This window comes from Pistacia vera, unplaced genomic scaffold (assembly GCF_008641045.1).
Source record: "Pistacia vera cultivar Batoury unplaced genomic scaffold, PisVer_v2 Contig941, whole genome shotgun sequence".
In the NCBI taxonomy this organism is placed as follows: Eukaryota; Viridiplantae; Streptophyta; class Magnoliopsida; order Sapindales; family Anacardiaceae; genus Pistacia; species Pistacia vera.
Genome location: NW_022196825.1, coordinates 398,863 through 419,170, shown reverse-complemented (window position 1 = coordinate 419,170; position 20,308 = coordinate 398,863). Strand labels below are relative to the sequence as shown.

Here is a 20,308-nt window from a genome sequence, read left to right as displayed (position 1 = left end):
ATTGAGAAATTGAGATGAGATTGATGATGAATTATGCTTGTTCTTGGATATATCATAAGTTCTTTTGATTGTATGATGATGGGTTGAAGTTTGATTGAAGTTGAAAGAAGTTTGAGTAAACTTTTGGGAGTGTTTTTCCTTGACAGGTTTTGTGATGATAAAAGGGAGCTTTACTCCCATTTTGGATGGTTAAAGAAAGAAGAAGAGTTATAGCTAAAATAGTATTTATGTTTGCACATTTATTGTTTGATGAAATGCCTAAGTGAAAACTGCCCTGTCACAGCCGTGACCTTTTGAGTGATTTTTGGCATCTTACAGATTTAAGTGGGTTGAGACCAAAACATAAAAGTTTGAGCTCTGTCTCTAAGCTTTAAAACGAGACCAAAATCGTAGCAATCCGATATGTATAACTCAAGTTATGCCTTTTTGGGTGTAACCTGTGTATAATAACTATCTTGATACAACATTGCATTTGTGCATTTCATGAGTGCATTAATGAGCATGAATCATCCATATGCATTAATTATGCATTAGAGAAATAGTACAAAAAGAGTAGAGAACTTTGAGTGTGAGCTTTATTAAGAGAAAAGAGAGAAAAAGAGAATAGAATAGGTTGTGCGATGGGGAACCCGTGAGTAATGGGTAGAGTATTCCCGTATGTACGCCGCATTGAGAGAGCGGCATGAGTATGAGAGAGAGAAGTGGTGTAGCCCGTGAGAGTGCATGCGGATGAGGGCTATACCCGAGAGTACCCGAGAGAGAGATTATATACTCACATGGCCAAGGGTTCCGAATCCATGCATAATCGAGTCTGATCGGCTAAGAACGAGTAGAAGTCACGGAGAGCGGGAGCGAGTCCCGGCCGTGCCTCCGGTAAAATGGAGCCGTGACTTACTAAAGAGAGTTAGTAGAAAAGAGTTCTAAGAAAGAGAAACAGAAAGAGAAAACAGAGAGAAGTATAAAAGAGAGTAAATGAGAATTGTAAGGAAAGACTTAGAGAGAGAGAGTTACGGGGACAGATGACTAGAGGGTTTACTTACTAAGCATTATTGGTGCTCACCCCGTTGTCTTTCTATTTTTTTGCATGATTTAAGTGAGGACACGGTCGGATGGATGTCGACACGCAAGGAGGAATGGCTACACTGTTTACATAGTTTTTGATAGTTTTTGTTTATGATACTAATTTTGTATAAAGAATGTATATGTTTAATAAAAGAAAATTTTGGACCCAACTACTTATGTTATTATACATGTATTTTATTATGTATATTTTTATGAGTATTTGAGTAGAAAGTAGTTATTACAGAGATGGTCACTAACAAACCACCATATATACTCAATAATTGTAAGGAGGGATTATCGATGAATTAATACAAAAACTCTCCAGACTTTCCCTCCAGACTTTCCCTCTCTATTTTCCTTCCCTTCTCTTTCTCTTCCTTTCTTCTTCCCTTCTACTCTCTTTTTCTCTTAATTTCTTAGGACTGGTTTCAGTCATAACAACATGTACATAAAAGTGTCATTTTGCATGAATTTGCAATAAATATACAATAACCAATGCATCACAAGTATATTATCAATCACAAACAATGCTACACCAATGACTTTCTTGCAAAGCGAATCCAATTTCTTCCTTTACATTGCACTTGTGTCACACATTGTCCAACATTGCCTAATCAAAGAATTACATATATAAACTGTAAGGCAGCAAATTAACAACAAAAGCATTTCCTGACCGAGAAGCTGTGGAATTTGAGCCTGCCTAATTTCCCTGTCATCAATTGATTGTCCATACTGCATTAATGGCTCTCCTGAGTCCAATGCAGAAGATTGTACCAACATACCAATCTCTTAAGTAAACCAACAAAAAAAACATTTGGCATCATTTAGGTGGTTTCAGGAGTTAAATGAGTAGTCCAAGCATCCATTTTAACAATTGGTTCTCATATTGTACCAGTTTTGTTTCAAATAAACAAACAAACAAACTAGACATTTCAGAGTGCTTTCAGCATTATAAAAAGCTTCAGGAATCAAAAGAGCACCTCAAGTAATAATTTTAACATCAACAATTCTCAGGGATCACTTCTTCAGTGAAAATTAACAAACACACAAGCTAGAAAAATGCCAAACCTCAGTTCCTGAGGTCATCGTTAGGAATGTACCACCAATTCCTGAACCAAAATCATTTTTTCTAATTCGTTAGGAATATCATCTTGTGCCAAATTCGTTTCAAATAAACAAATTAACAAAGATTCAAGAATGCTTTAAAACCACCACTTTTTACAACATTCAAGAGTGCTTGTCAGCAGCACAAAAATCAATTTGAAACCAACACTTTTTAAAGTGAAAAATAACAAACACTAAAGCTAGTAAAATGCTGAATCTCAATTATAGAAGTCAAAATAGTAAGAAACGCACCACCAATTGCTGAAGCAAAACCCCAAGCATATTTTCCGATCTCTGATTCTCATCTTACGCCAATTTCGTTTGCTTTTATCAATTCAACACATGGAATTTAAATAATTTTCTTGAGAAACAAATACGAATGAGAAAGTTTCCGAATTGAACTTCCTTAATGCAAAGCCCTCTTGAATTGCATAATCCTTTAACCCATTTTTTGTAACCATTAACCTCGAATGAGAGTCCCAACACAGTACCAATTGTCTCTTATTTCAACAAACTAGCAAAATCAAAAGCACAAAAATATCAATTAATACATAAAATAATTACATCAAATATGAGTTAGTTTTTTATTTTTAACCTAAAACGAAAAGAACACAAGAAGAAGGTTACCTATAGCGTAAACAGTTGAACCCTTACCCTAAACAGCCTTCAGTCGTCCATTGCTGCAGTGTTCCTTCAGTCGTCGTCCTTCCGGTTAACCGATCGCCAGCCGCTGCTTAGAAACCCTATTTTTTTCTCAGTCCTCCTAAACAATCGCGAGCTAATGCTTTTAATCCCTTTTTTTTTTTTGCTAGTCGCCGACAGTCGCCACTCGTCGGTAGCTGTAAACAGTTGCCAGTCGAAGTTGCCACTCGCCGGTAGTTGTAAACAGTCGCCACTCGCCGGTAGCTGTAAACAGTTGCCCCTCGTCGCTCCGAATAAACCCAGAAGATAAATGACTTGGTTTCCCCTTTTTTTTCTAAAGTCAACTTTGGTGGGACACATGGCAACCATTCTATCACTACACTGACGGATTTCAAATTTTAAATTTTGATTTTTGTGGCTACATGTAAATTGACTCTCCTATTCTTCTTCAAAGAGGATTTTTTATCATCTAACCCTTCTTTATAATGGAATTTACTAATAGATCTAATCAATGGATGGAAAACAAAAATACTATGCATACTACTGATTTTTACTAACCAACCTACAACATAACATGGTGTCTGACATGGTGATGTCAATTCATCTGCCATGTCAGATAATTTTAAAAAAAAAGAAATTCCCAAAAAAAATTCCCACTTATGTATTTTTTACCCAAAAAACCATTTGTGCCCTAATTCCTTCTCCCTTAAATCGCCAGCCACCACTCCGGCACCACCTTTCACTTCACCAACCTCCCTTGACCAAAACCCCTATCATCCTCACTGAAGATCACCCACCAATCGCCGGTCGTCGCTCATCTAGGGTTCGCACTCTTCAAACCAATTTTCGGTCCATTTCAGCATCGGAAATCCACCCCGACCGACCTCCCCTGACAAAAACCCCTATCATCCCTACCGAATATCACCCACCAATGCAATGTTTGAACTTGTTTTCTGGGTTTGTGATTGTTTCAATTAACTGCAGTGTTTTTTTTTTTTTTTTTTTTTTTTTTTGTGGTTTATAGCTCCATGGATCGGTTTTGTTCGTCAATTGAATCAATCCTTGGTTCCATCAAATGCTGGAACTTCTTTTGGAAAACAATGCTTTGTAAAACCAATTTGTGCAGAACTATTGATTAATGCTTTTGACTACAATAATTTCTGGAACTAGAAGCTCATTTCAGAACTTGAGCATTGATTGTCTGCTCATGGATACTTGTAAAAGATTGATGCTTTTCAGTATTTTGTGTGATAGTGAATTGCATAAATGCCACGGTTTTTATTACTATTTGAATTTATATGGGTTCTGAAGTATATTCATTGATATATATAATTTGCAATATTGTTGAGTAATCTGGTATATCTTGGCTACAATGCTTTTTGGGTCACTTTTTGTTGAGTTATAAGTTGGGTTTAGTTGAAAGAAGTATTATATGTTATAATATACTGAATTAGTCTTGGTTGATTAAGATATCTCAATGGCATTCAGGTTGCAATTAGAGCTCCCACCACATTATGGCATTTGCTACACATACCATCTGTTTTCCCTGTAATGAAAGTATCAGTGAACCGTGTAGCAGATCTGGACTTATAATTAAAGAAAGGCTTTTAAAGAAGAGGTTGGTCTATTTTCGTGGCAAAGTTGTGGTGAAAATTTGGTCCAGTAGCAGAAAGTCGATACACTCCCAGTTGATAAGGTCTTATACTTATGACCTGGGCTCAAGATGTTCATGTCTGCTCTTAGGCAGAAGAGACAGAGTTTCTTCAATGTCAAGAAATAATGCAAGAATGCCTGAGGTGGCTCTTAAATATTATTTACTTTTGATTTCTTCCTCCTTAGTTCCTTAATAATCATAAAGGTTATTTTATTATTCCTTTTCATTCTACATTTTCTTGTTTTCTATTTTATTATTTGTTCGATTTTCATGTAGGCAAAAGAGGCATTTGAATTTATGGTACAAGTTCTGTCAAATTCTATGAATGAATGGAGCCGGTTACAGTTGATGAAGTGGCTGGTGTATTAGCGTGCATGTTTTTTATTATTCCATCAACTGGTGCTGTTGATGCTCTCAAAACATGTACTTGCTTATTGAGGGAGTGTTGTTGTCACTTTTTGCTTTGTTTTGAATTCGTAGAGTGGCTGCCTATCGTCCCAACTTCGGGTTTTCCTTTTGTTCTTCTTCCCTACTCTAAAATTTTCATATGTCGGCAGTTATCATGGCAAGAATGCTGACTCTTCGGATAATGAGGTCCCTAAGATGACTTCAATACCATCAAGAGATGCTCGGACTGGTTCATTCTGCTATGGTACCGTTTGTGGCGGTGGAGCTGGTCCTTCGTCTGTGCATCGAAGGCAAGAAGACACCAGACAGGCTTTATCTCCTTATTATATGTCTCTTGCACCCTCAGAAGATGGAGGCGACGATGCCAGTGGTTAGCGGAGGGATTATTTCCTCTAAGAGGAGGAGGAGAATGGTTTCCCGTGTGCTAGTGATCACCGAGCCCGGGTTATGTCTCGTGTGAACGCACGGCTGGCGATGATCAAGAAGGGAGACGCTCAGGAGGTCGATGTTGTTACGCAAGTGATCGGTGTGCTTCCGGAGCATCGGTGTTGTTACACAAGTGATCGATGCGCTTCCGAAGCATTTCTGCATCTCGTAGTTCGCCCTTCTCGAGTCCACCAAAATAATTGGTGAAATTTAAAGGTGTGTTATTTATGAATTTGTTTTGTACTTTTTGTAAATATTGTAAATAGTTGATTTAAATGATAAATATTTAGAAAATAAAAAATTTATTCACATCTTTGTCTAAAACTAATATTTTGAAATTGTGAAAGTGAAAATGTATTACTTATGTTTTTCTGAAAAAAGTATTTGTAATATGTAGAAATATAAAATCATATTATATATATATATATATAGTCTTAAACAATTATAATTATATTTTTTAGTTTATCTCTTTATTTCCTTTATTGTTTCTTATGCAATTTCGTGTATATGACTTTAGGAAGATTAAGAATAATTTTCATAACGGAAACACTTAAAAAAAACAACCTATTTCAAACAAAATAGATATGGACCTATTTCTAAGATGATACAATTTTACATGTTGTTTTGTATTTTTTGTAAATATTGTAAATAGTTTATTTAAATGATAAATATTTAGAAAATAAAAAATTTATTCACATCTTTGTCTAAAACTAATATTTTGAAATTGTGAAAGTGAAAATGTATTACTTATGTTTTTCTGAAAAAAGTATTTGTAATATGTAGAAATATAAAATCATATTATATATATATATATATAGTCTTAAACAATTATAATTATATTTTTTAGTTTATCTCTTTATTTCCTTTATTGTTTCTTATGCAATTTCGTGTATATGACTTTAGGAAGATTAAGAATAATTTTCATAACGGAAACACTTAAAAAAAACAACCTATTTCAAACAAAATAGATATGGACAATCTAAGATGATCAAATTTACATGCACCAAATCGAAGTCAAATAGCAAACCTCGTAACTCTATAATTTTTTTTTTTTTTTTTTTTTTTTTTGTTGATCGAGATGTCAGGATCAGCTTACGCGCTTTTCAACTAATCTCTCGGAACCTTGGAACTACCGGTTGAGTAAGAGCTTTATTAGCTACTCCTATTAGCAACTGTGAGAAGTGATTCAAACTCAAGACCTCTTAAGTAATACACTCAAAAGTCTCAATCAAACCACTCGGCTACTCAAAGGAATTTCCCCATAACTCTATAATTATATAGTTTTTTTCTTGTAGGTGCTTGGCCTCTTAACACATCCTACATCAAGCCCTTGCGCTAATTCTTTTAATTTTCTGCATCCTTTTTAAATTTTGATTATGGCTTGGATCTTACAAAATTGTTGAAATATAGGGAATTTATATTGTTTAAGCCTAAAATAACTCAAGAAGGCATAATCCTAGTTGTAAATACCAGCTGTTACTGATAACTCATTTACAACAAACCCCAAAGAAGTTAAAGATACTATAAAATGGTAGAATAGAAGTATATTAATGTGTAAAATAGGAAAAGATTGTTGACAGCTTGAAGTCACAGCAAAAGTAGTACTTAGAATGAATAGGAGAACAAGGATGCTGAGATTTGAAAAAACAAGAAAAAGAGGGTATAACGAATTTAAAAGTTTGCATGAAACAACTAGTTAGATTTAAATTATGAATCACAAGGAGAGAATTTGTCTAGGAAAATCGCGTAACACTAACAACTAATTGTGGCAAAGTAGCTTTTGGTTGTTAAAATTTAAGTTTCATTATGTCAATTCCATACTTTCAATTGAAAAAAATGCAAATTCATAAAGGAAGCTAGCCATACTGGAAAAACACATCTGAAATTTACCTGGCCAGGGATCAGTAAATCATCCTTGGCACAAACCTCTGTTACCAAATCTGAATTTCCTTTCTAGAAAATAGACGAACAGGAATAAAATTTACAAAAAAGGCACATTAAATTAGCTTGATGTGAATATCGAAACAAAGCGAGGAAAGTACCTTAACTGTAGAAGAATCCGATTCATGCATAAATTTCCAATCTAGTGCTTCTAGCAGCTGCATATATGATCAGCAGATACATATAAATTCCAAAATTAACATAATTCAACAAAGTTCAAAAGTTTCATAAAATAATTTTGGACCTTATTCTGTAAGTCTGAGATCTGTTGAGTCATCATCTCTCGTTCACCTTCTTCGTAAAATGATTTCAATCTTAGGTACCCATAAAATATTGATAACAAAGTTAAAATGAATCCCACTAATTTTGACAAACTATATCTTCCAAAGAAAATTCCAAAGAAAAAAAATTATGAATGCTCATAAACATCTCCAGTACAAAAAATAAATGAATCAAACACCGAATTAATCAATAAGCAGGAGGCTAGATTTTTGCTTGTAAAACATGTAAAACTTACGTTACATGAGTAACGTAAATAACGTGATTTTCATCAGTTTTAAAGTTGATGGTCCACATTCTTTGTTCAGTTTTCAAACGTTTGGGATTTATGGCAGCCATTAAGCAGCCATTAAAAGCTTGATGGAAGCTTGGTTATGAATATATTATTTTGGTCCCTAAGCTCAAGAACACGAATATACAGAAAAATACACCATCAATAGAGTGTCTTGAGAGCTTAGAAGATCCAAAATACTGCTCATGAGTTTGCTTCAATGGCGGGAGGTAATTCTTGATTCCTAGTTTATAGTTTAAGAATATTATATTCTTTGTATTTCTGTTTAGATTACAGATGAAATGTCTTACAGTTGGTATCAGAGCCATATAATACCTCTGCCTTGATGTTTTGCAAAAGTTTTTTTTGCAGNACTTTTGCAGATTAAATGTGGAGACCTGTTTGAAAATAGTGTTGTGGATGAATTCAATGAGTGTGCAGTCTCAAGAAAGAAGTGTGTTCCTAAGAAATCTGATGTAGGAGAATTTCCTGTGCCTGACCCTTCTGTTCTCGTTAAAAACTTTAACATGGCAGATTTCAGTGGGAAGTGGTTCATTTCTAGTGGCTTAAATCCCTCCTTTGATACTTTTGATTGCCAGTTGCATGAATTCCATACAGAATCCAACAAACTTGTTGGAAAATTATCTTGGAGAATACGAACTCCAGATGGTGGTTTTATTGCTCGATCAGCTGAGCAGAGATTTGTTCAAGATCCAGTTCATCCTGGGATACTCTATAATCATGACAATGAATATCTTCACTATCAAGATGACTGGTACAGTCTTTTTCCTCATTCTAATGCTTGTTTGCAGTCTCCTTTGCATGTGGTTTGCACTATCAGTACTGCTGAGTGACAAGATGAAAACTAATTATCTCCACTTTAATAAGCTTGAATGTTGTTTTTGCTTAGCTTATGAACCAGTCAAACTACATATGTAATTCCACATATGGATTATGTTAGTACCTGTGAAAAATTTCCACATAGTTGCTGCATGCCACTTATCAAAAATCTCTGCATCGTTATGTGATATCAATCATATTGACATTGTTCATTCATGTTGAACACAATAATCTTTATTACTGTCTGGTAATATGATTCATGGCATATGGATATGTGACAGATTTTTTTCCCCGTATTTATTGCACTAGCCCCTTTACCATTGGATGAGAAATAGAGGCGGATTAGTGAAACAGAAATATCACTACAAATAATTGTTTCATAGTTTTATCAAATACAAGCATTTGATCACGGTTGGTCGCGCTGTAATAAATTAAAATTCATTAGACAAATATAAAAGGCCATAAGCAGAAAATGAATAATACTATATTTCCTTAATAATTTATCTTAGTTCATGATCTACATCAAAAAGAAAAGCAAACACTAAAAATTTCATTCGCAAACACTAAAATTTTTTTTTTTTTTGAACCAAATTCTCTGGTCTTCAATTTGCATCATTTCTTCTTCCTTTTGTTCTGTGTACCTGTTTTTAGCTAGTTTGTGACATATATACATAAATGCATGTAGACTGGTGTTTGCCTGTGCATGTTCTATTTTTATTACTTTGCTTCCTCCTATTTCTGCACAAGATATCATGGTTTCAGCAAATATTTAGCAGTAAAGAAACTACGTTTGAGAGCTCCAACTGAAGGTTGGTGCAAGCATCCTATTTAGCCCATCAATATTGTAAAAGTTAAGGGCTATTAGCTAAGAATTTATAGCAAACAGTGACAGATAGCTTGAGGATTAATTAAGGCATATAAATGTTTCTGAATGATTCACAAGTTTGCAGCTCGACCCCTTCACACATCATTTGATGGGCAATTTGTACTGTGCTAGACCAAACTAATAGCATTTGGACTGGAGTACTCCTAGATCATTTAAAAAACAAGTGCAAGATGTTACTCATTTTCGATTGTTGCAACTCATTTTCAGTTGTATATGCAAATGAAAACAGTTGATGCTATAAAATTTTCATTGTAATTATTCGTACTACTCATCATGACATCACTCTTCAAATGCAGAGAAGAACATGTAATTAACCTGTACATCCAGTGGACGTGAATTTTTAATTTGCTTTGAAATAATCATTTGCTACATTAAACAGTCAAAAATACTTATTGTCTGATGAAAAGCTTATCCATCTTTCTGCATTACAAGTGCAGGTATATATTGTCATCCAAGATAGAGAATAATCCAGATGACTACGTATTTGTGTACTACAGAGGCAGCAATGATGCATGGGATGGATATGGTGGTGCTGTTGTGTACACAAGAAGTTCAGTTTTGCCTGAAACCATTGTACCTGAACTTGAAAAGGCGGCCAAAAGTGTAGGAAGAGACTTTAACAAGTTTATCAGAACCGATAATACTTGTGGACCAGAGCCTCCCTTAGTGGAAAGACTGGAAAAAACAGTTGAAGAAGGGGAGAAAACCATCATAAGAGAGGTTGAAGAGATAGAAGGTCAGGTAGAGAAAACTGAAATGACTTTGTTTGAGAGGTTAGCAGAAGGGTTCAAAGAGCTTCAACAAGACGAGGAAAATTTCCTAAGAGAACTAAGTAAAGAGGAGAAGGATCTATTGAACCAACTAGAAATGGAAGCGAACCAGGTGGAAAATCTCTTCAGACGAGCATTGCCAATTAGGAAGCTACGATAAAGTTGAATAACTAAGATAGAGTTTTCAAGTAATTAACACCATATGTTTACTATTTTTTTGGAAATTGTACAGCTCTCACATTTTATTTCCAGTTTGCAGAAGATGAAATCTCTGATTTAATTCTTTCTAGTTGCATTTCTTTTTATTCGTCACTATTTGTTTGATGACCTCCTTTTCTGCTATATATTCACATTCTTTTAAGTTTTTTGATAAATTTATAAGAATATTATGATTGGTAGACATCTTTGTTCTCCAAACCATGAGAGAAGAAGAGACCAGTAAAGAATAAGAAAATTTTGTAATCAAGACACTGTATTCAAAATGCAATCAATAAAAGAATAAGAAAATATTAAGTCTAAGACAACCCAGTCCCAGCATACAGACTTTGAGGCTTCTTACTTACACCCAAACCATACATTTTTAACAGGGCATTAAATCCTCTATAGAGCCTTAAAATTCAAGAACTGCTAAAGCTAGTGGCAACAGGGATGATAATCAATAGAATGATCAACAACAGAAGAATCACACCCACACACATCCACTTTCTGCTGCTCTTCTGGTAGTTCTTTGCAGTCTTGAGCTCTTTGGTACCATCCTTGACATAATGTGAAGCATTCATCACATGGTGCTGAATATCATCCATCTGCTCACCCTGTGCCTCCACCATTACAGCCATGTCCAAGAAGATTTGGTGCAGCTCCAACAAACTCTTCTCAATCTCTTTCGCCGCGTCATGCCTGTCTTGAATCTCCACCACGGTCTCCAACACCTTACCCCTCCCATGCTCTTGTATTGCGCGTGTCAAAAACTCCTCGCCGCCATTACTACCATCAGAAATTATTTTCTCTATAACATCCTCATTTGGGTACTCTCCAGTCACAGTAAAGTACCTTCTCCCAACTGTCTCTTTGTATTCAGTCATCGTTTTCTGCCTCAGCCCTTGAAAGTCCATCATTAGCTCCTTCAACTTCTTCCGCAAGCCATTAGTAACCGCAATCCTAGTCCTGTAAAGTGGGGTTCCTTCTTTGCAGCCTGAGAGGCGCTTGTTAGCAGCGTTGGCGCGGTCCATGTCTTCAAGATGAGACCTGATTGTTTTGGCCCTTTTGAGCACTGTGACAATATCTTTGTTGATTTCATTGCGCAAAGACTTAAGAGCCTCAGACTTGTGCAAGGACTTGCTTTGCTCATTGGCTTCTTGGAGTCTGTCCAAAATTTCCCGGATTTCCCCCATTTCCTTCTTCACATTCTCAGCTTCTTCCAGGAAAAGGTTGAGGTTTTGGTCCATAGTGTTTGCTGAGGATGCCATTTCCACATCAAAGTCAGGACCAGCTTCGAGATCTTTCATGGCCTCCTTCTTGAGGTCAACATAGCTCGTGAAAGACTTTGTCATTAGATCATTCATCTTTAAAACTTAGATTCTTCACTCTCCTGAAATTAGCTCTTCTGTAATGTGTACTGCAAGACTAAAAGTGATAAAACGAATCAAATTGATGGACTTGGTATCACTCAAAAACACTGTAACCTCTTCACAGACACAACAATGAACAAAAACGACAATTGGGGTTTTTTTTAAAAAGGCATGAAATTTAAGCCCAGATGGTGATTTGTCTTCAAATACAAAAAGAAGATCTCAAGTGAGGTTTTGAAAAGGAATCCTTTTCGTTTTTGTTCTAAATTAAACATATCTTCAACTTCCGACATGAAGATTGAACTATAAGAATATTAAAAATGAACAAAAAAAAAAAGAAAATTAAGAAATGGGTTTTACATACCTCTTCAATGAAGTGAAAAAAACCAAGCAGCTGATGTTAAGGAGCCGAAAGGGAAATATGTTATCGATAAGAGGAAGAAGATCTGAAGTGGGGGTTTGTAAAAGGCATGAAACTTAAGCTCAGGTGGTGATTTGTTTTGTTGACAATTTGAGATGAGTGAGGGGATACTTAAATGGAAGAGAATCGCAAATGAATAGAGAGAAAAATTAGCCGTTATTGCTAGCTCCCAAGTCCCAACGGCTATATTTACCAATGCCCGTTGGTGAACTCTTTTATTTTATTTTTTTCTAATTTCTTTTTAATAAATGATTTTAGCTGCTATTTATTTCGCCAAATGGCAGCACTTCTCTGCATCCGTTCCTTCTTATTATAGAAGCCATATCAAACCACTGACTCACACGTGTCACTTGATTTCTCCTGTAATCTTTGATGTGTTTAAATATTTCGAATTAAATACACTCTTGGGTTCTTTATATATATTTTTAAGATTTTTTTTTTTTTTTTTTAAGTGTTTTACGATATTTATAGAAGCTTTTGGTAATTTCAATTTCAGAGATACTTAGGCTCCATTTGGTTCATTATTGGGTAGTTTTTAGAATATATTTTGAAAAAAGTTATATTAGGTGGGTATTACGATGTAGAATTTTGAAAATTAACAAAAATACCCATATGTTTATTTATTTACTAAACACCCCTATAATAAAATATTCAAAGTTAACAAAAACACCCTCAACCCACTCATTAAATACGGACAGCCGGCCACCACCGCCGAGGGGTAGCCGGAGTAGCCGTATCGACGCATGACCGGCTGATCTTGCTGGTCGTGCACCGATATGGCCTTTTTCGGTCAAATCCACCATGGATCTGACCAAAAAATGTCAGATCTACGGATAAATCTGGTCATTAACAACCAAATCTGGCCGCATTTGGTCTTTAACGACGGCCAAAGATACGGCTATTATTGATGGTCAATGACAACCCTATCTTGGTCGTCGTTGACAGCGTGGATCTGACCAAAAAAGGTCATATCTACTTGTCATTGACAGCCAGATCTGGCCGCATTTAGTCGTCAACGATAGCCAAAGATACCGCCGTTATTGATGGTCAACGACAACCCTATCTTGGTCGTCGTTGACGACTATCAACGGCCATAGATCTGGCCATTTCCGGCTTGATCCACGGTGGATCTGGCCGGAAAAGGCTAGATCGGCACACTACCGGCCAGATTCAACCGATAGTGTGCCATTACACCAGATTCCGGCAATGGTGGCCAGAATCTGGTAAATTTGGGTTGTTGGGGTGTTTTTGTCAATTTTTAAAAAAAAATGGGGGTTGTTTAGTTAAATTAATAAATTTAAGGGGTTCAAAAGAAATTAAATATTTAGAATTGTATTTTGAAAATAGGTAAACCGAACACAAATTTTGTGTTAACTTTATTGGGAAAACTATTCTAGTTTTCCCAATATATGTACCAAACGGAGCCTTAACAATTCGCAAAAACTCCTAGGAGTTGAAACTTAATTGTCTCTTGAGAGCGTTAAATAAATTACTCTTCTAAATGCAAACAATTGTTTCAAATTTAAAATCCTAACTTAAGATATTAATATTATGAGCAAGGTTACTCAGCGTAATTGTTAGTCGTCCACGTGACACTTGTAAAAAGTGAATTTGATGTATATTACGTTTTTTTTTTTTTTTGAAAAATTTTATATTTATCATAAGTAAAATTAACAACAACCATAGATGTAGGCATAACTAACACTAATCTAATATTATTATTAATTATCATATTGGGTGGATACAAAATGAGATATTTGTCATAAAAAAATCTCCATTTGTAAATATATTTAAANTTTTATATTTATCATAAGTAAAATTAACAACAACCATAGATGTAGGCATAACTAACACTAATCTAATATTATTATTAATTATCATATTGGGTGGATACAAAATGAGATATTTGTCATAAAAAAATCTCCATTTGTAAATATATTTAAAAAATCTTGAAACTAGTTATCTACTGCATGCCGTAAACAAATTTCTACGACATTAATAGTTAATCAAATTCATCCTATTAATGATAACCCTTACTAAAACCTTAATTAAAAGGCCAAATAAGCATCCACATTTGAATTTACTAACTATTAAGAATCTCCTTAATCATCTTAAACATTATTTGAGCTTCCATCTTCAATATATAAGGCTTTAAGTATATTCTACATCTTAAATAAATAATATTGATTAATACAACGCATACAATTCCACAATACAAGTAAAAAATAAAAATAAAGTAATGTATATATATATATATATGGTATTATTATTTACTTTTTATATTATTTTATTTTTAATAATACCTCTCGCACGTGCAATCATGTGACTATATTTTTTTCAAAAATGTGTTGACATGACAGGGGAGAAGAAATAGCCAATAACATGAAGCCAATTAAAGCTTGCAGCTTGTCACAACTTTTTCTTCTTTAAAAAAAAAAGATATTTTTTAAAAAACTTTTCGGTGATATTTACTTTTCGGTGAAATAATTAATAATAAAATTTCGTTATTTTCTTTTTCTCATCATTTATTTATTTTTTATCTTATTACAAATCTTTAAGGACCAACATGTTATTTTCCCAGTAAGGAATAATTAGTGGATTCCATCTCTAACTCAAATTCTATAATTTAATTGGGATTTTGATACGTGATTATCCCTTAAAATAAGATATTAATGTGTAACCATAAACAAAATAAATTTGATTATTCATAACTTCATAAACAAAAATAAATAAATTCGATCCTAGGATATCATGATATCCATATTTTATATTTTTATTTGAATTTACCTTATACGTATCATTCCTAATTTATAAATCGAAGGATCTCTACCGAACTATTATATATAAATTTTGTTATTATATTTATTAACCATATTAGTTAATTATTTATAAAAAATAATAAATTTATTTTAGGAAATATTATTTGGTTAATAAGTTGGGCTCTTGATAGTACAAAGCTGAAAGCAAGGCTTAGAGATTGTTTGGTGGATGGTGATTGGTGACAGCGAAAGAGAGAGAGAGAGAGAGAGAGAGAAACATCAAAATCATTAAATCAACAACAACAAAACCAATCCTAAGCAGACACCACCACCAGTACCACTTCTTCCACTAATCTAACTTAAACCTCAAACACTTTGATTTCATTTCACCTTCGAATAGTTAGGTAAATCACACCCAAAACACCCAGTCAAGAGTCACCCACTATACACGACTCCTCAACCCTCAACCTTCTCTTAAGTCTTCACCACCCACTCGACCCTAAAGAAACCGAACCGAGGCAATGGGTCCGATTAAGGCCTCTGTAGGCGATTTCTTGTTGACCTTCTTGTGGGTGTTTTGTGCGTCGACGTTTGGTGTTTTGACCTCCGAGATAGCCACTGTTTTGGGTGTGCAAAACCTCGTTTGGCCCTCCTTGTTAATCACCACCTTCATTGTTTTTGTTTTCGTTTTCGTTTTTAGTTTGATTGGTGATTTTCTTGGTGGGGCTAGCTTCAATCCTACTGGTACCGCCGCCTTTTACGCTGCCGGTGTCGGCGGTGATTCTCTGCTCTCTATGGCTCTCCGCTTCCCTGCCCAGGTTTTTATTTTAACACATCTTTAGTTTTTGGTTCCTAGTTTTATGATTTAAAGTCATATTATTGAGGAATATGAATTGTAAATTATTATCTTTTTGTAAAGATAAATTTAGTCGAATTTTTATGTTTTAATCATATTCTTTGTGGTCTATTTAAGAAATTTTTGTGGACAGAATTTTTTATTGGATCTACATTGCAGTAGTTTGTTGTTGCCACTTTTTGTTGAATTTTTTCATATATAAAGGTAGTTTTAATTGGGATTAGAACTATAGATATACAATTAACGCTGAAACTATCAAAGAATTTTTCTCCGGAAAAAGGAAGACCTTTTCGTGGGAAAAGGAGGGTGTTAACTGTGAAACAAATCTTACTTTAAATGCCTAAAGATTTAGAAGGACTCATTCACTAAAAGAACCCAGAAGTAATGTATAGACAATGAGACAAGAGTGTTGGATGTAAATATAAAGTTTTTACTTTGACAGGCAGCGGGTGCTGTGGGTGGTGCAATGGCGATCCTGGAGGTGGTCCCACCAAAGTACAAGCACATGCTTGGAGGGCCTTCTTTGAAAGTTGATTTGCATACCGGAGCCATTGCTGAGGGGGTGTTGACTTTTCTAATTACCTTTGCTGTGCTTGTAATCATTCTCAAGGGTCCTCGTAACGGTATCGTGAAGATATGGTTGCTTGCTGTGGCAACTGTTGTATTGGTTGTTTCAGGTTCTACTTACACTGGGCCTTCCATGAATCCTGCCAATGTGAGTTGTTTGCCATTTTACTTCTGCCCTGGTTATTCAATTTTAATAATTTGGAGTTATTAAGATCATATAAATTCCAAATCTTATATGAACAACATATAAAAGTTAACCTGTCAAAATATTGTCGTAAAGCTACAATGATATTACTTCTCTAGTCTTGTTGCAGTTTCTGTCATGAACAACATATAATTTCATCAATTCGCTAAATTATAAAATCTTGTCTACAACTAAGCTATAACATATGGCTCTTGCTCTATATGTTACACTCATAAGGTCATGATATTGTAATTGCATCATATTAATTTTTGCACAACCCTTAATATACTTTTGATTCCATGACTTGGGCATCTCGACTTTACTGAGGAAAGTATGTCCATCACAATTTTTGTTGCATCAATTTTTATTATTGCATTTCATCTTCTTGTCTATTGAATGGACAAATAAACACATAATTCAGAAAATATTGGAGATAGTGATTAAGAAGGAAATGTGTGCCCTCTTTATCCTAGCAAGCCATGCATCTTTGCTGTAACTGTGATCAGAAAGGACATATAGCCACTTGGCATCCAATTTGTGAGAAATCATTGCATGTTATTTTTTTTGCTTTCCCTTTTGCTGCTGACTCATCTCATTGTTTAAAATTCCTTAATTCATCAAATTATAAATTTCCATGTAGTCAAAATGAGGAATGCAAGTTTGTTGAACCCATTGAATCATCTTTTGCCGTTGATTTAACATAGGCTGGAGGTTTAGTTCTCCTTATCAAGCATGAAACTTCAGATCTTCTGCAATTCTCATCTCTCATAACCACCATGTTCCTGAATCTCACCCTTTCACTTCCTCCCATTTCACCAACTTGCTTCCGCGGCAATCAAGTCCATCAAACAGTCCCTTATAATCAGTTTCATGTAGATTTTTTTCAATCACTACAAAAAACCAACGTTGTTGAATGCACCTAACATCTTTTCTTCAGATTTGATTTTTTTTTTTTATTTACTTCAATTATATCTTCAATTAAAATAGCAAAAAGTATATAAAAGTTGTTAAAGATCTTCATTGGCATAGAGCTAATCTTGGTCCACATACTGTGCAGAGTTAGTAGTTTAGGGATTTCATGGTAAAAATGATGAGTTGGAGATTGATGGGGGTCATTATCAATATTATGTGGTCATGGCAGCAGTGGTTGCCAGTGGTGATGAATATTTATATAAGGGTAATATTGATATTATGTGGGCATTTCCCTTCCTAACTGCATTTTGAGTTGGAGAGCCTCCTCTCAACTCTGATAGGATTTTGTTCCTTTTGATTCCTTAGTGATGCCAATTTAGGTAGTTGGAATTTGCTGTAATCTGTTTTGCCTTTTTTTTTTTTTTTCCCCTTTTTCCGATATGATGGAAGGGATCATGATGTTTCTGGCTGTATTGATGTGCTTAGCGCGTCTTTATCATAAGGAAGCCAAAGATGAAGGTTTGGAAAATTGGCAAAGGAAAGTTATGCTGACTTTCTCTTGTTTGCTTCTTTATAGGGTTTCTTGTCTTCAAGGTTGCATCCATATCTATATAGAAATATGTTAACCTTTATAAAGCCACAAAAATAAGTTCCTTCTGGATTCGTAAACATATCAAAGCCAAATCGGATCCCTTTGCTAAGCAGGGATCATGTAACATTAAATGTTTCTTCTATGAAGGGCATGAAGAAATTGAAAGATAGAGAAAGAGTGTATCTTTCTTGCTAGGCAGATGAGATCAGCCACATGAGATACAGTCAGACCTCTTGTGTGATTTGCTCCTGTTGTGGCACACTGTTGGATGGAGAAAAGTGATGTATGGTTGTTCCTTCGTTCATTTAAGCTAGTCTTTAAAAAAGGCTTAAAATGGTATCGCGGAAGAGCTCATCTTTTTTTTTTTTTTTTTTTGAGGAGCGTAGAGGGATCTTACTCCACTTAATATTGTATCTTTAGGTTAAGGCAATAGCCATAGTGATGTGTGTATTGATATTGCTCTTACAACTATATGACTAAACATATGATATATTGTTGTGACCATAGGCTTTTGGATGGGCATACATAAACAAACGACACGACACATGGGAGCAGTTTTATGTTTACTGGATATGTCCATTCATCGGAGCAATAGTCGCGGCGTGGGCGTTCCGTTTTGTCTTCCCTCCACCACCTCCACCATCAAAGAAACAGAAGAAAAACTAAGGTGGGCAATATGTGTGTTTGTTTATTCACCATTACATAAGCTCAAGCTCAATGTTCATGTAATAAGAATGCCTTATTTAGCTCTGTAATGCATTCATTTTTAGTTGTCCATGATAAACTGACCTGTCTTTTAAGCCAATTTGCCTGCTGCATCTGCATTTTGTTTCTTTGACAAATTATAATATCTACTTTTTCAAATGTTTTCATTTCCAGTTTTAAAAAGTATTTAACCCAATTGGCTTTAAGACTAAATTATATCTGAGTTGTCTTTTTAAGGTTAAAATGTGTTAAAAGCAGTGTTTTAAAACCCAACCCAAGGTGAAACCCGGCAAAGTGGCCAGGTCTTGGGTTGACTGGTTTGACCAACGGGTCAAACCGGTGTTCAAAGGTTCGAAATTTAATAAAAATTATTTTAAATCCCTATAAGTTTGAAATCTTATAAAAACACCTCAAACACCACCATCAGCATCGACAAATAAGGCATGTTTTCAGTGATGACAACACTCTCTTTAGCCTTCTGACCAAAACACATTTCACCCCTCCCCAATTGCCTGCCACAGCAGGCTTTTATTGAAGATATCGTTTTGTGATTATCAAATTTTTCTAGGTTTTAAAACACTGTTAAAAGATCAATTACCAATACAAAATTGATCCATGTACATATTGAAAAATGTATTTTTCTTTCCTTTTTTTCAAATTTCCTTCTGAAATTTAATTAAATTATTTTTTTTTATCCAGCAAAAACAAGACTTTTGTTACCATAAATACTTTGATATTATAAATATTTAACATCATAAATGTTAAAAAAATGTGTAACATTAAATTGGACCATTTCTTTATTTTATCAAATTTTTAAAATATCTTAATACATATGATTGGTACCAAGAATTTATACTAAATTTATTTTACAATTAGAAAAAAATTCTTGAAAAAATAAATAAATTAAAATCAGTTGGTACGAAGTTCGTTAAAGTAGCACGAGAGGAAAAACGCGGTTACTTCCAAAACCAAAAGTAAGAAAAATAGGGATCTTTTAGAAAGCCCCTAAATGTTTGTTAATTTTGATGGCCCCCGATACTCCCCGAAATACATGGGTAGCCCCATTCCGTTAGTTTTGTTTGTTAACATTAACGGATAAAATGTGTTTCGAAATTTGTTTTACTTTAGAAAGGGTATTTTTGACTTTTTATATTATACAAAACCATGTCTTAATTTCTTTTCTCCTATTTCTTCTTTCACTTTCTTCTTTTTCTTTTTAAGTTTTGGTGAATGAAAAATGGTAATATATTTTTTTTTTGGTTTTTTATATTTAAAAGGAAATTGATATATTTAAAAAGGATAATGTTTAATTTTCAGATTTTAAAAATATTGATAAGAGTTTTAAGGGGTGAAAAAAAAAAAAAAGAATAAAATTAATATTTAAATAATTATTCAGTTTGAGAGTAAAAACGTTATTTTGCAATTTAACAGATTTTCATGGACGGTGACGGGATGGGGGCC

At 34.4% G+C, this 20,308-nt stretch overlaps 3 protein-coding genes across 4 annotated transcripts; 2 read left to right on the top strand and 1 right to left on the bottom strand.

Moving 5' to 3' along the window:
• Positions 1 to 4,300: 4,300 nt before the first annotated feature.
• LOC116120711 (violaxanthin de-epoxidase, chloroplastic) lies at positions 4,301 to 10,572 on the top strand. The gene is made up of 5 exons (XM_031406679.1): positions 4,301 to 4,604; positions 4,739 to 4,822; positions 4,943 to 5,240; positions 8,160 to 8,562; positions 9,951 to 10,572. Exons 1-5 carry the CDS (start codon positions 4,323 to 4,325, stop codon positions 10,441 to 10,443), a joined length of 1,560 nt encoding a protein of 519 aa, XP_031262539.1. The 5' UTR covers positions 4,301 to 4,322; the 3' UTR covers positions 10,444 to 10,572.
• A 214-nt stretch (positions 10,573 to 10,786) lies between these two features.
• LOC116120723 (syntaxin-related protein KNOLLE) lies at positions 10,787 to 12,361 on the bottom strand. 2 transcript variants are annotated; one of them, XM_031406693.1, is made up of 2 exons: positions 12,216 to 12,361; positions 10,787 to 11,906 (listed from the first exon to the last, which is right to left on the bottom strand). In XM_031406693.1, the coding sequence occupies exon 2, from the start codon at positions 11,843 to 11,845 to the stop codon at positions 10,901 to 10,903; it is 945 nt and encodes a 314-aa protein (XP_031262553.1). In that variant the 5' UTR covers positions 11,846 to 11,906; positions 12,216 to 12,361; the 3' UTR covers positions 10,787 to 10,900. The 2 variants fall into 2 exon arrangements, with proteins under 2 accessions (XP_031262553.1, XP_031262555.1); XM_031406695.1 differs by having other exon boundaries at positions 10,787 to 11,898.
• Positions 12,362 to 15,348: 2,987 nt separating this feature from the next.
• On the top strand, positions 15,349 to 18,919 carry LOC116120714 (aquaporin SIP1-2-like). Its single transcript, XM_031406682.1, has 3 exons — positions 15,349 to 15,849; positions 16,330 to 16,602; positions 18,650 to 18,919. Exons 1-3 carry the CDS (start codon positions 15,553 to 15,555, stop codon positions 18,806 to 18,808), a joined length of 729 nt encoding a protein of 242 aa, XP_031262542.1. The 5' UTR covers positions 15,349 to 15,552; the 3' UTR covers positions 18,809 to 18,919.
• Positions 18,920 to 20,308: the final 1,389 nt, after the last annotated feature.

What these genes read in the sequence shown, in the direction of transcription:
- LOC116120723 (XM_031406693.1), bottom strand. Translation starts at nt 11,845, where the DNA reads ATGAATGATCTAATGACAAAGTCTTTCACGAGCTATGTTGACCTCAAG.
- LOC116120714 (XM_031406682.1), top strand. Translation starts at nt 15,553, where the DNA reads ATGGGTCCGATTAAGGCCTCTGTAGGCGATTTCTTGTTGACCTTCTTG. An exon ending in CTCTCCGCTTCCCTGCCCAG is followed by an intron (nt 15,850 to 16,329) that starts GTTTTTATTTTA and finishes TTACTTTGACAG; the next exon opens with GCAGCGGGTGCTGTGGGTGG. An exon ending in CTTCCATGAATCCTGCCAAT is followed by an intron (nt 16,603 to 18,649) that starts GTGAGTTGTTTG and finishes TTGTGACCATAG; the next exon opens with GCTTTTGGATGGGCATACAT.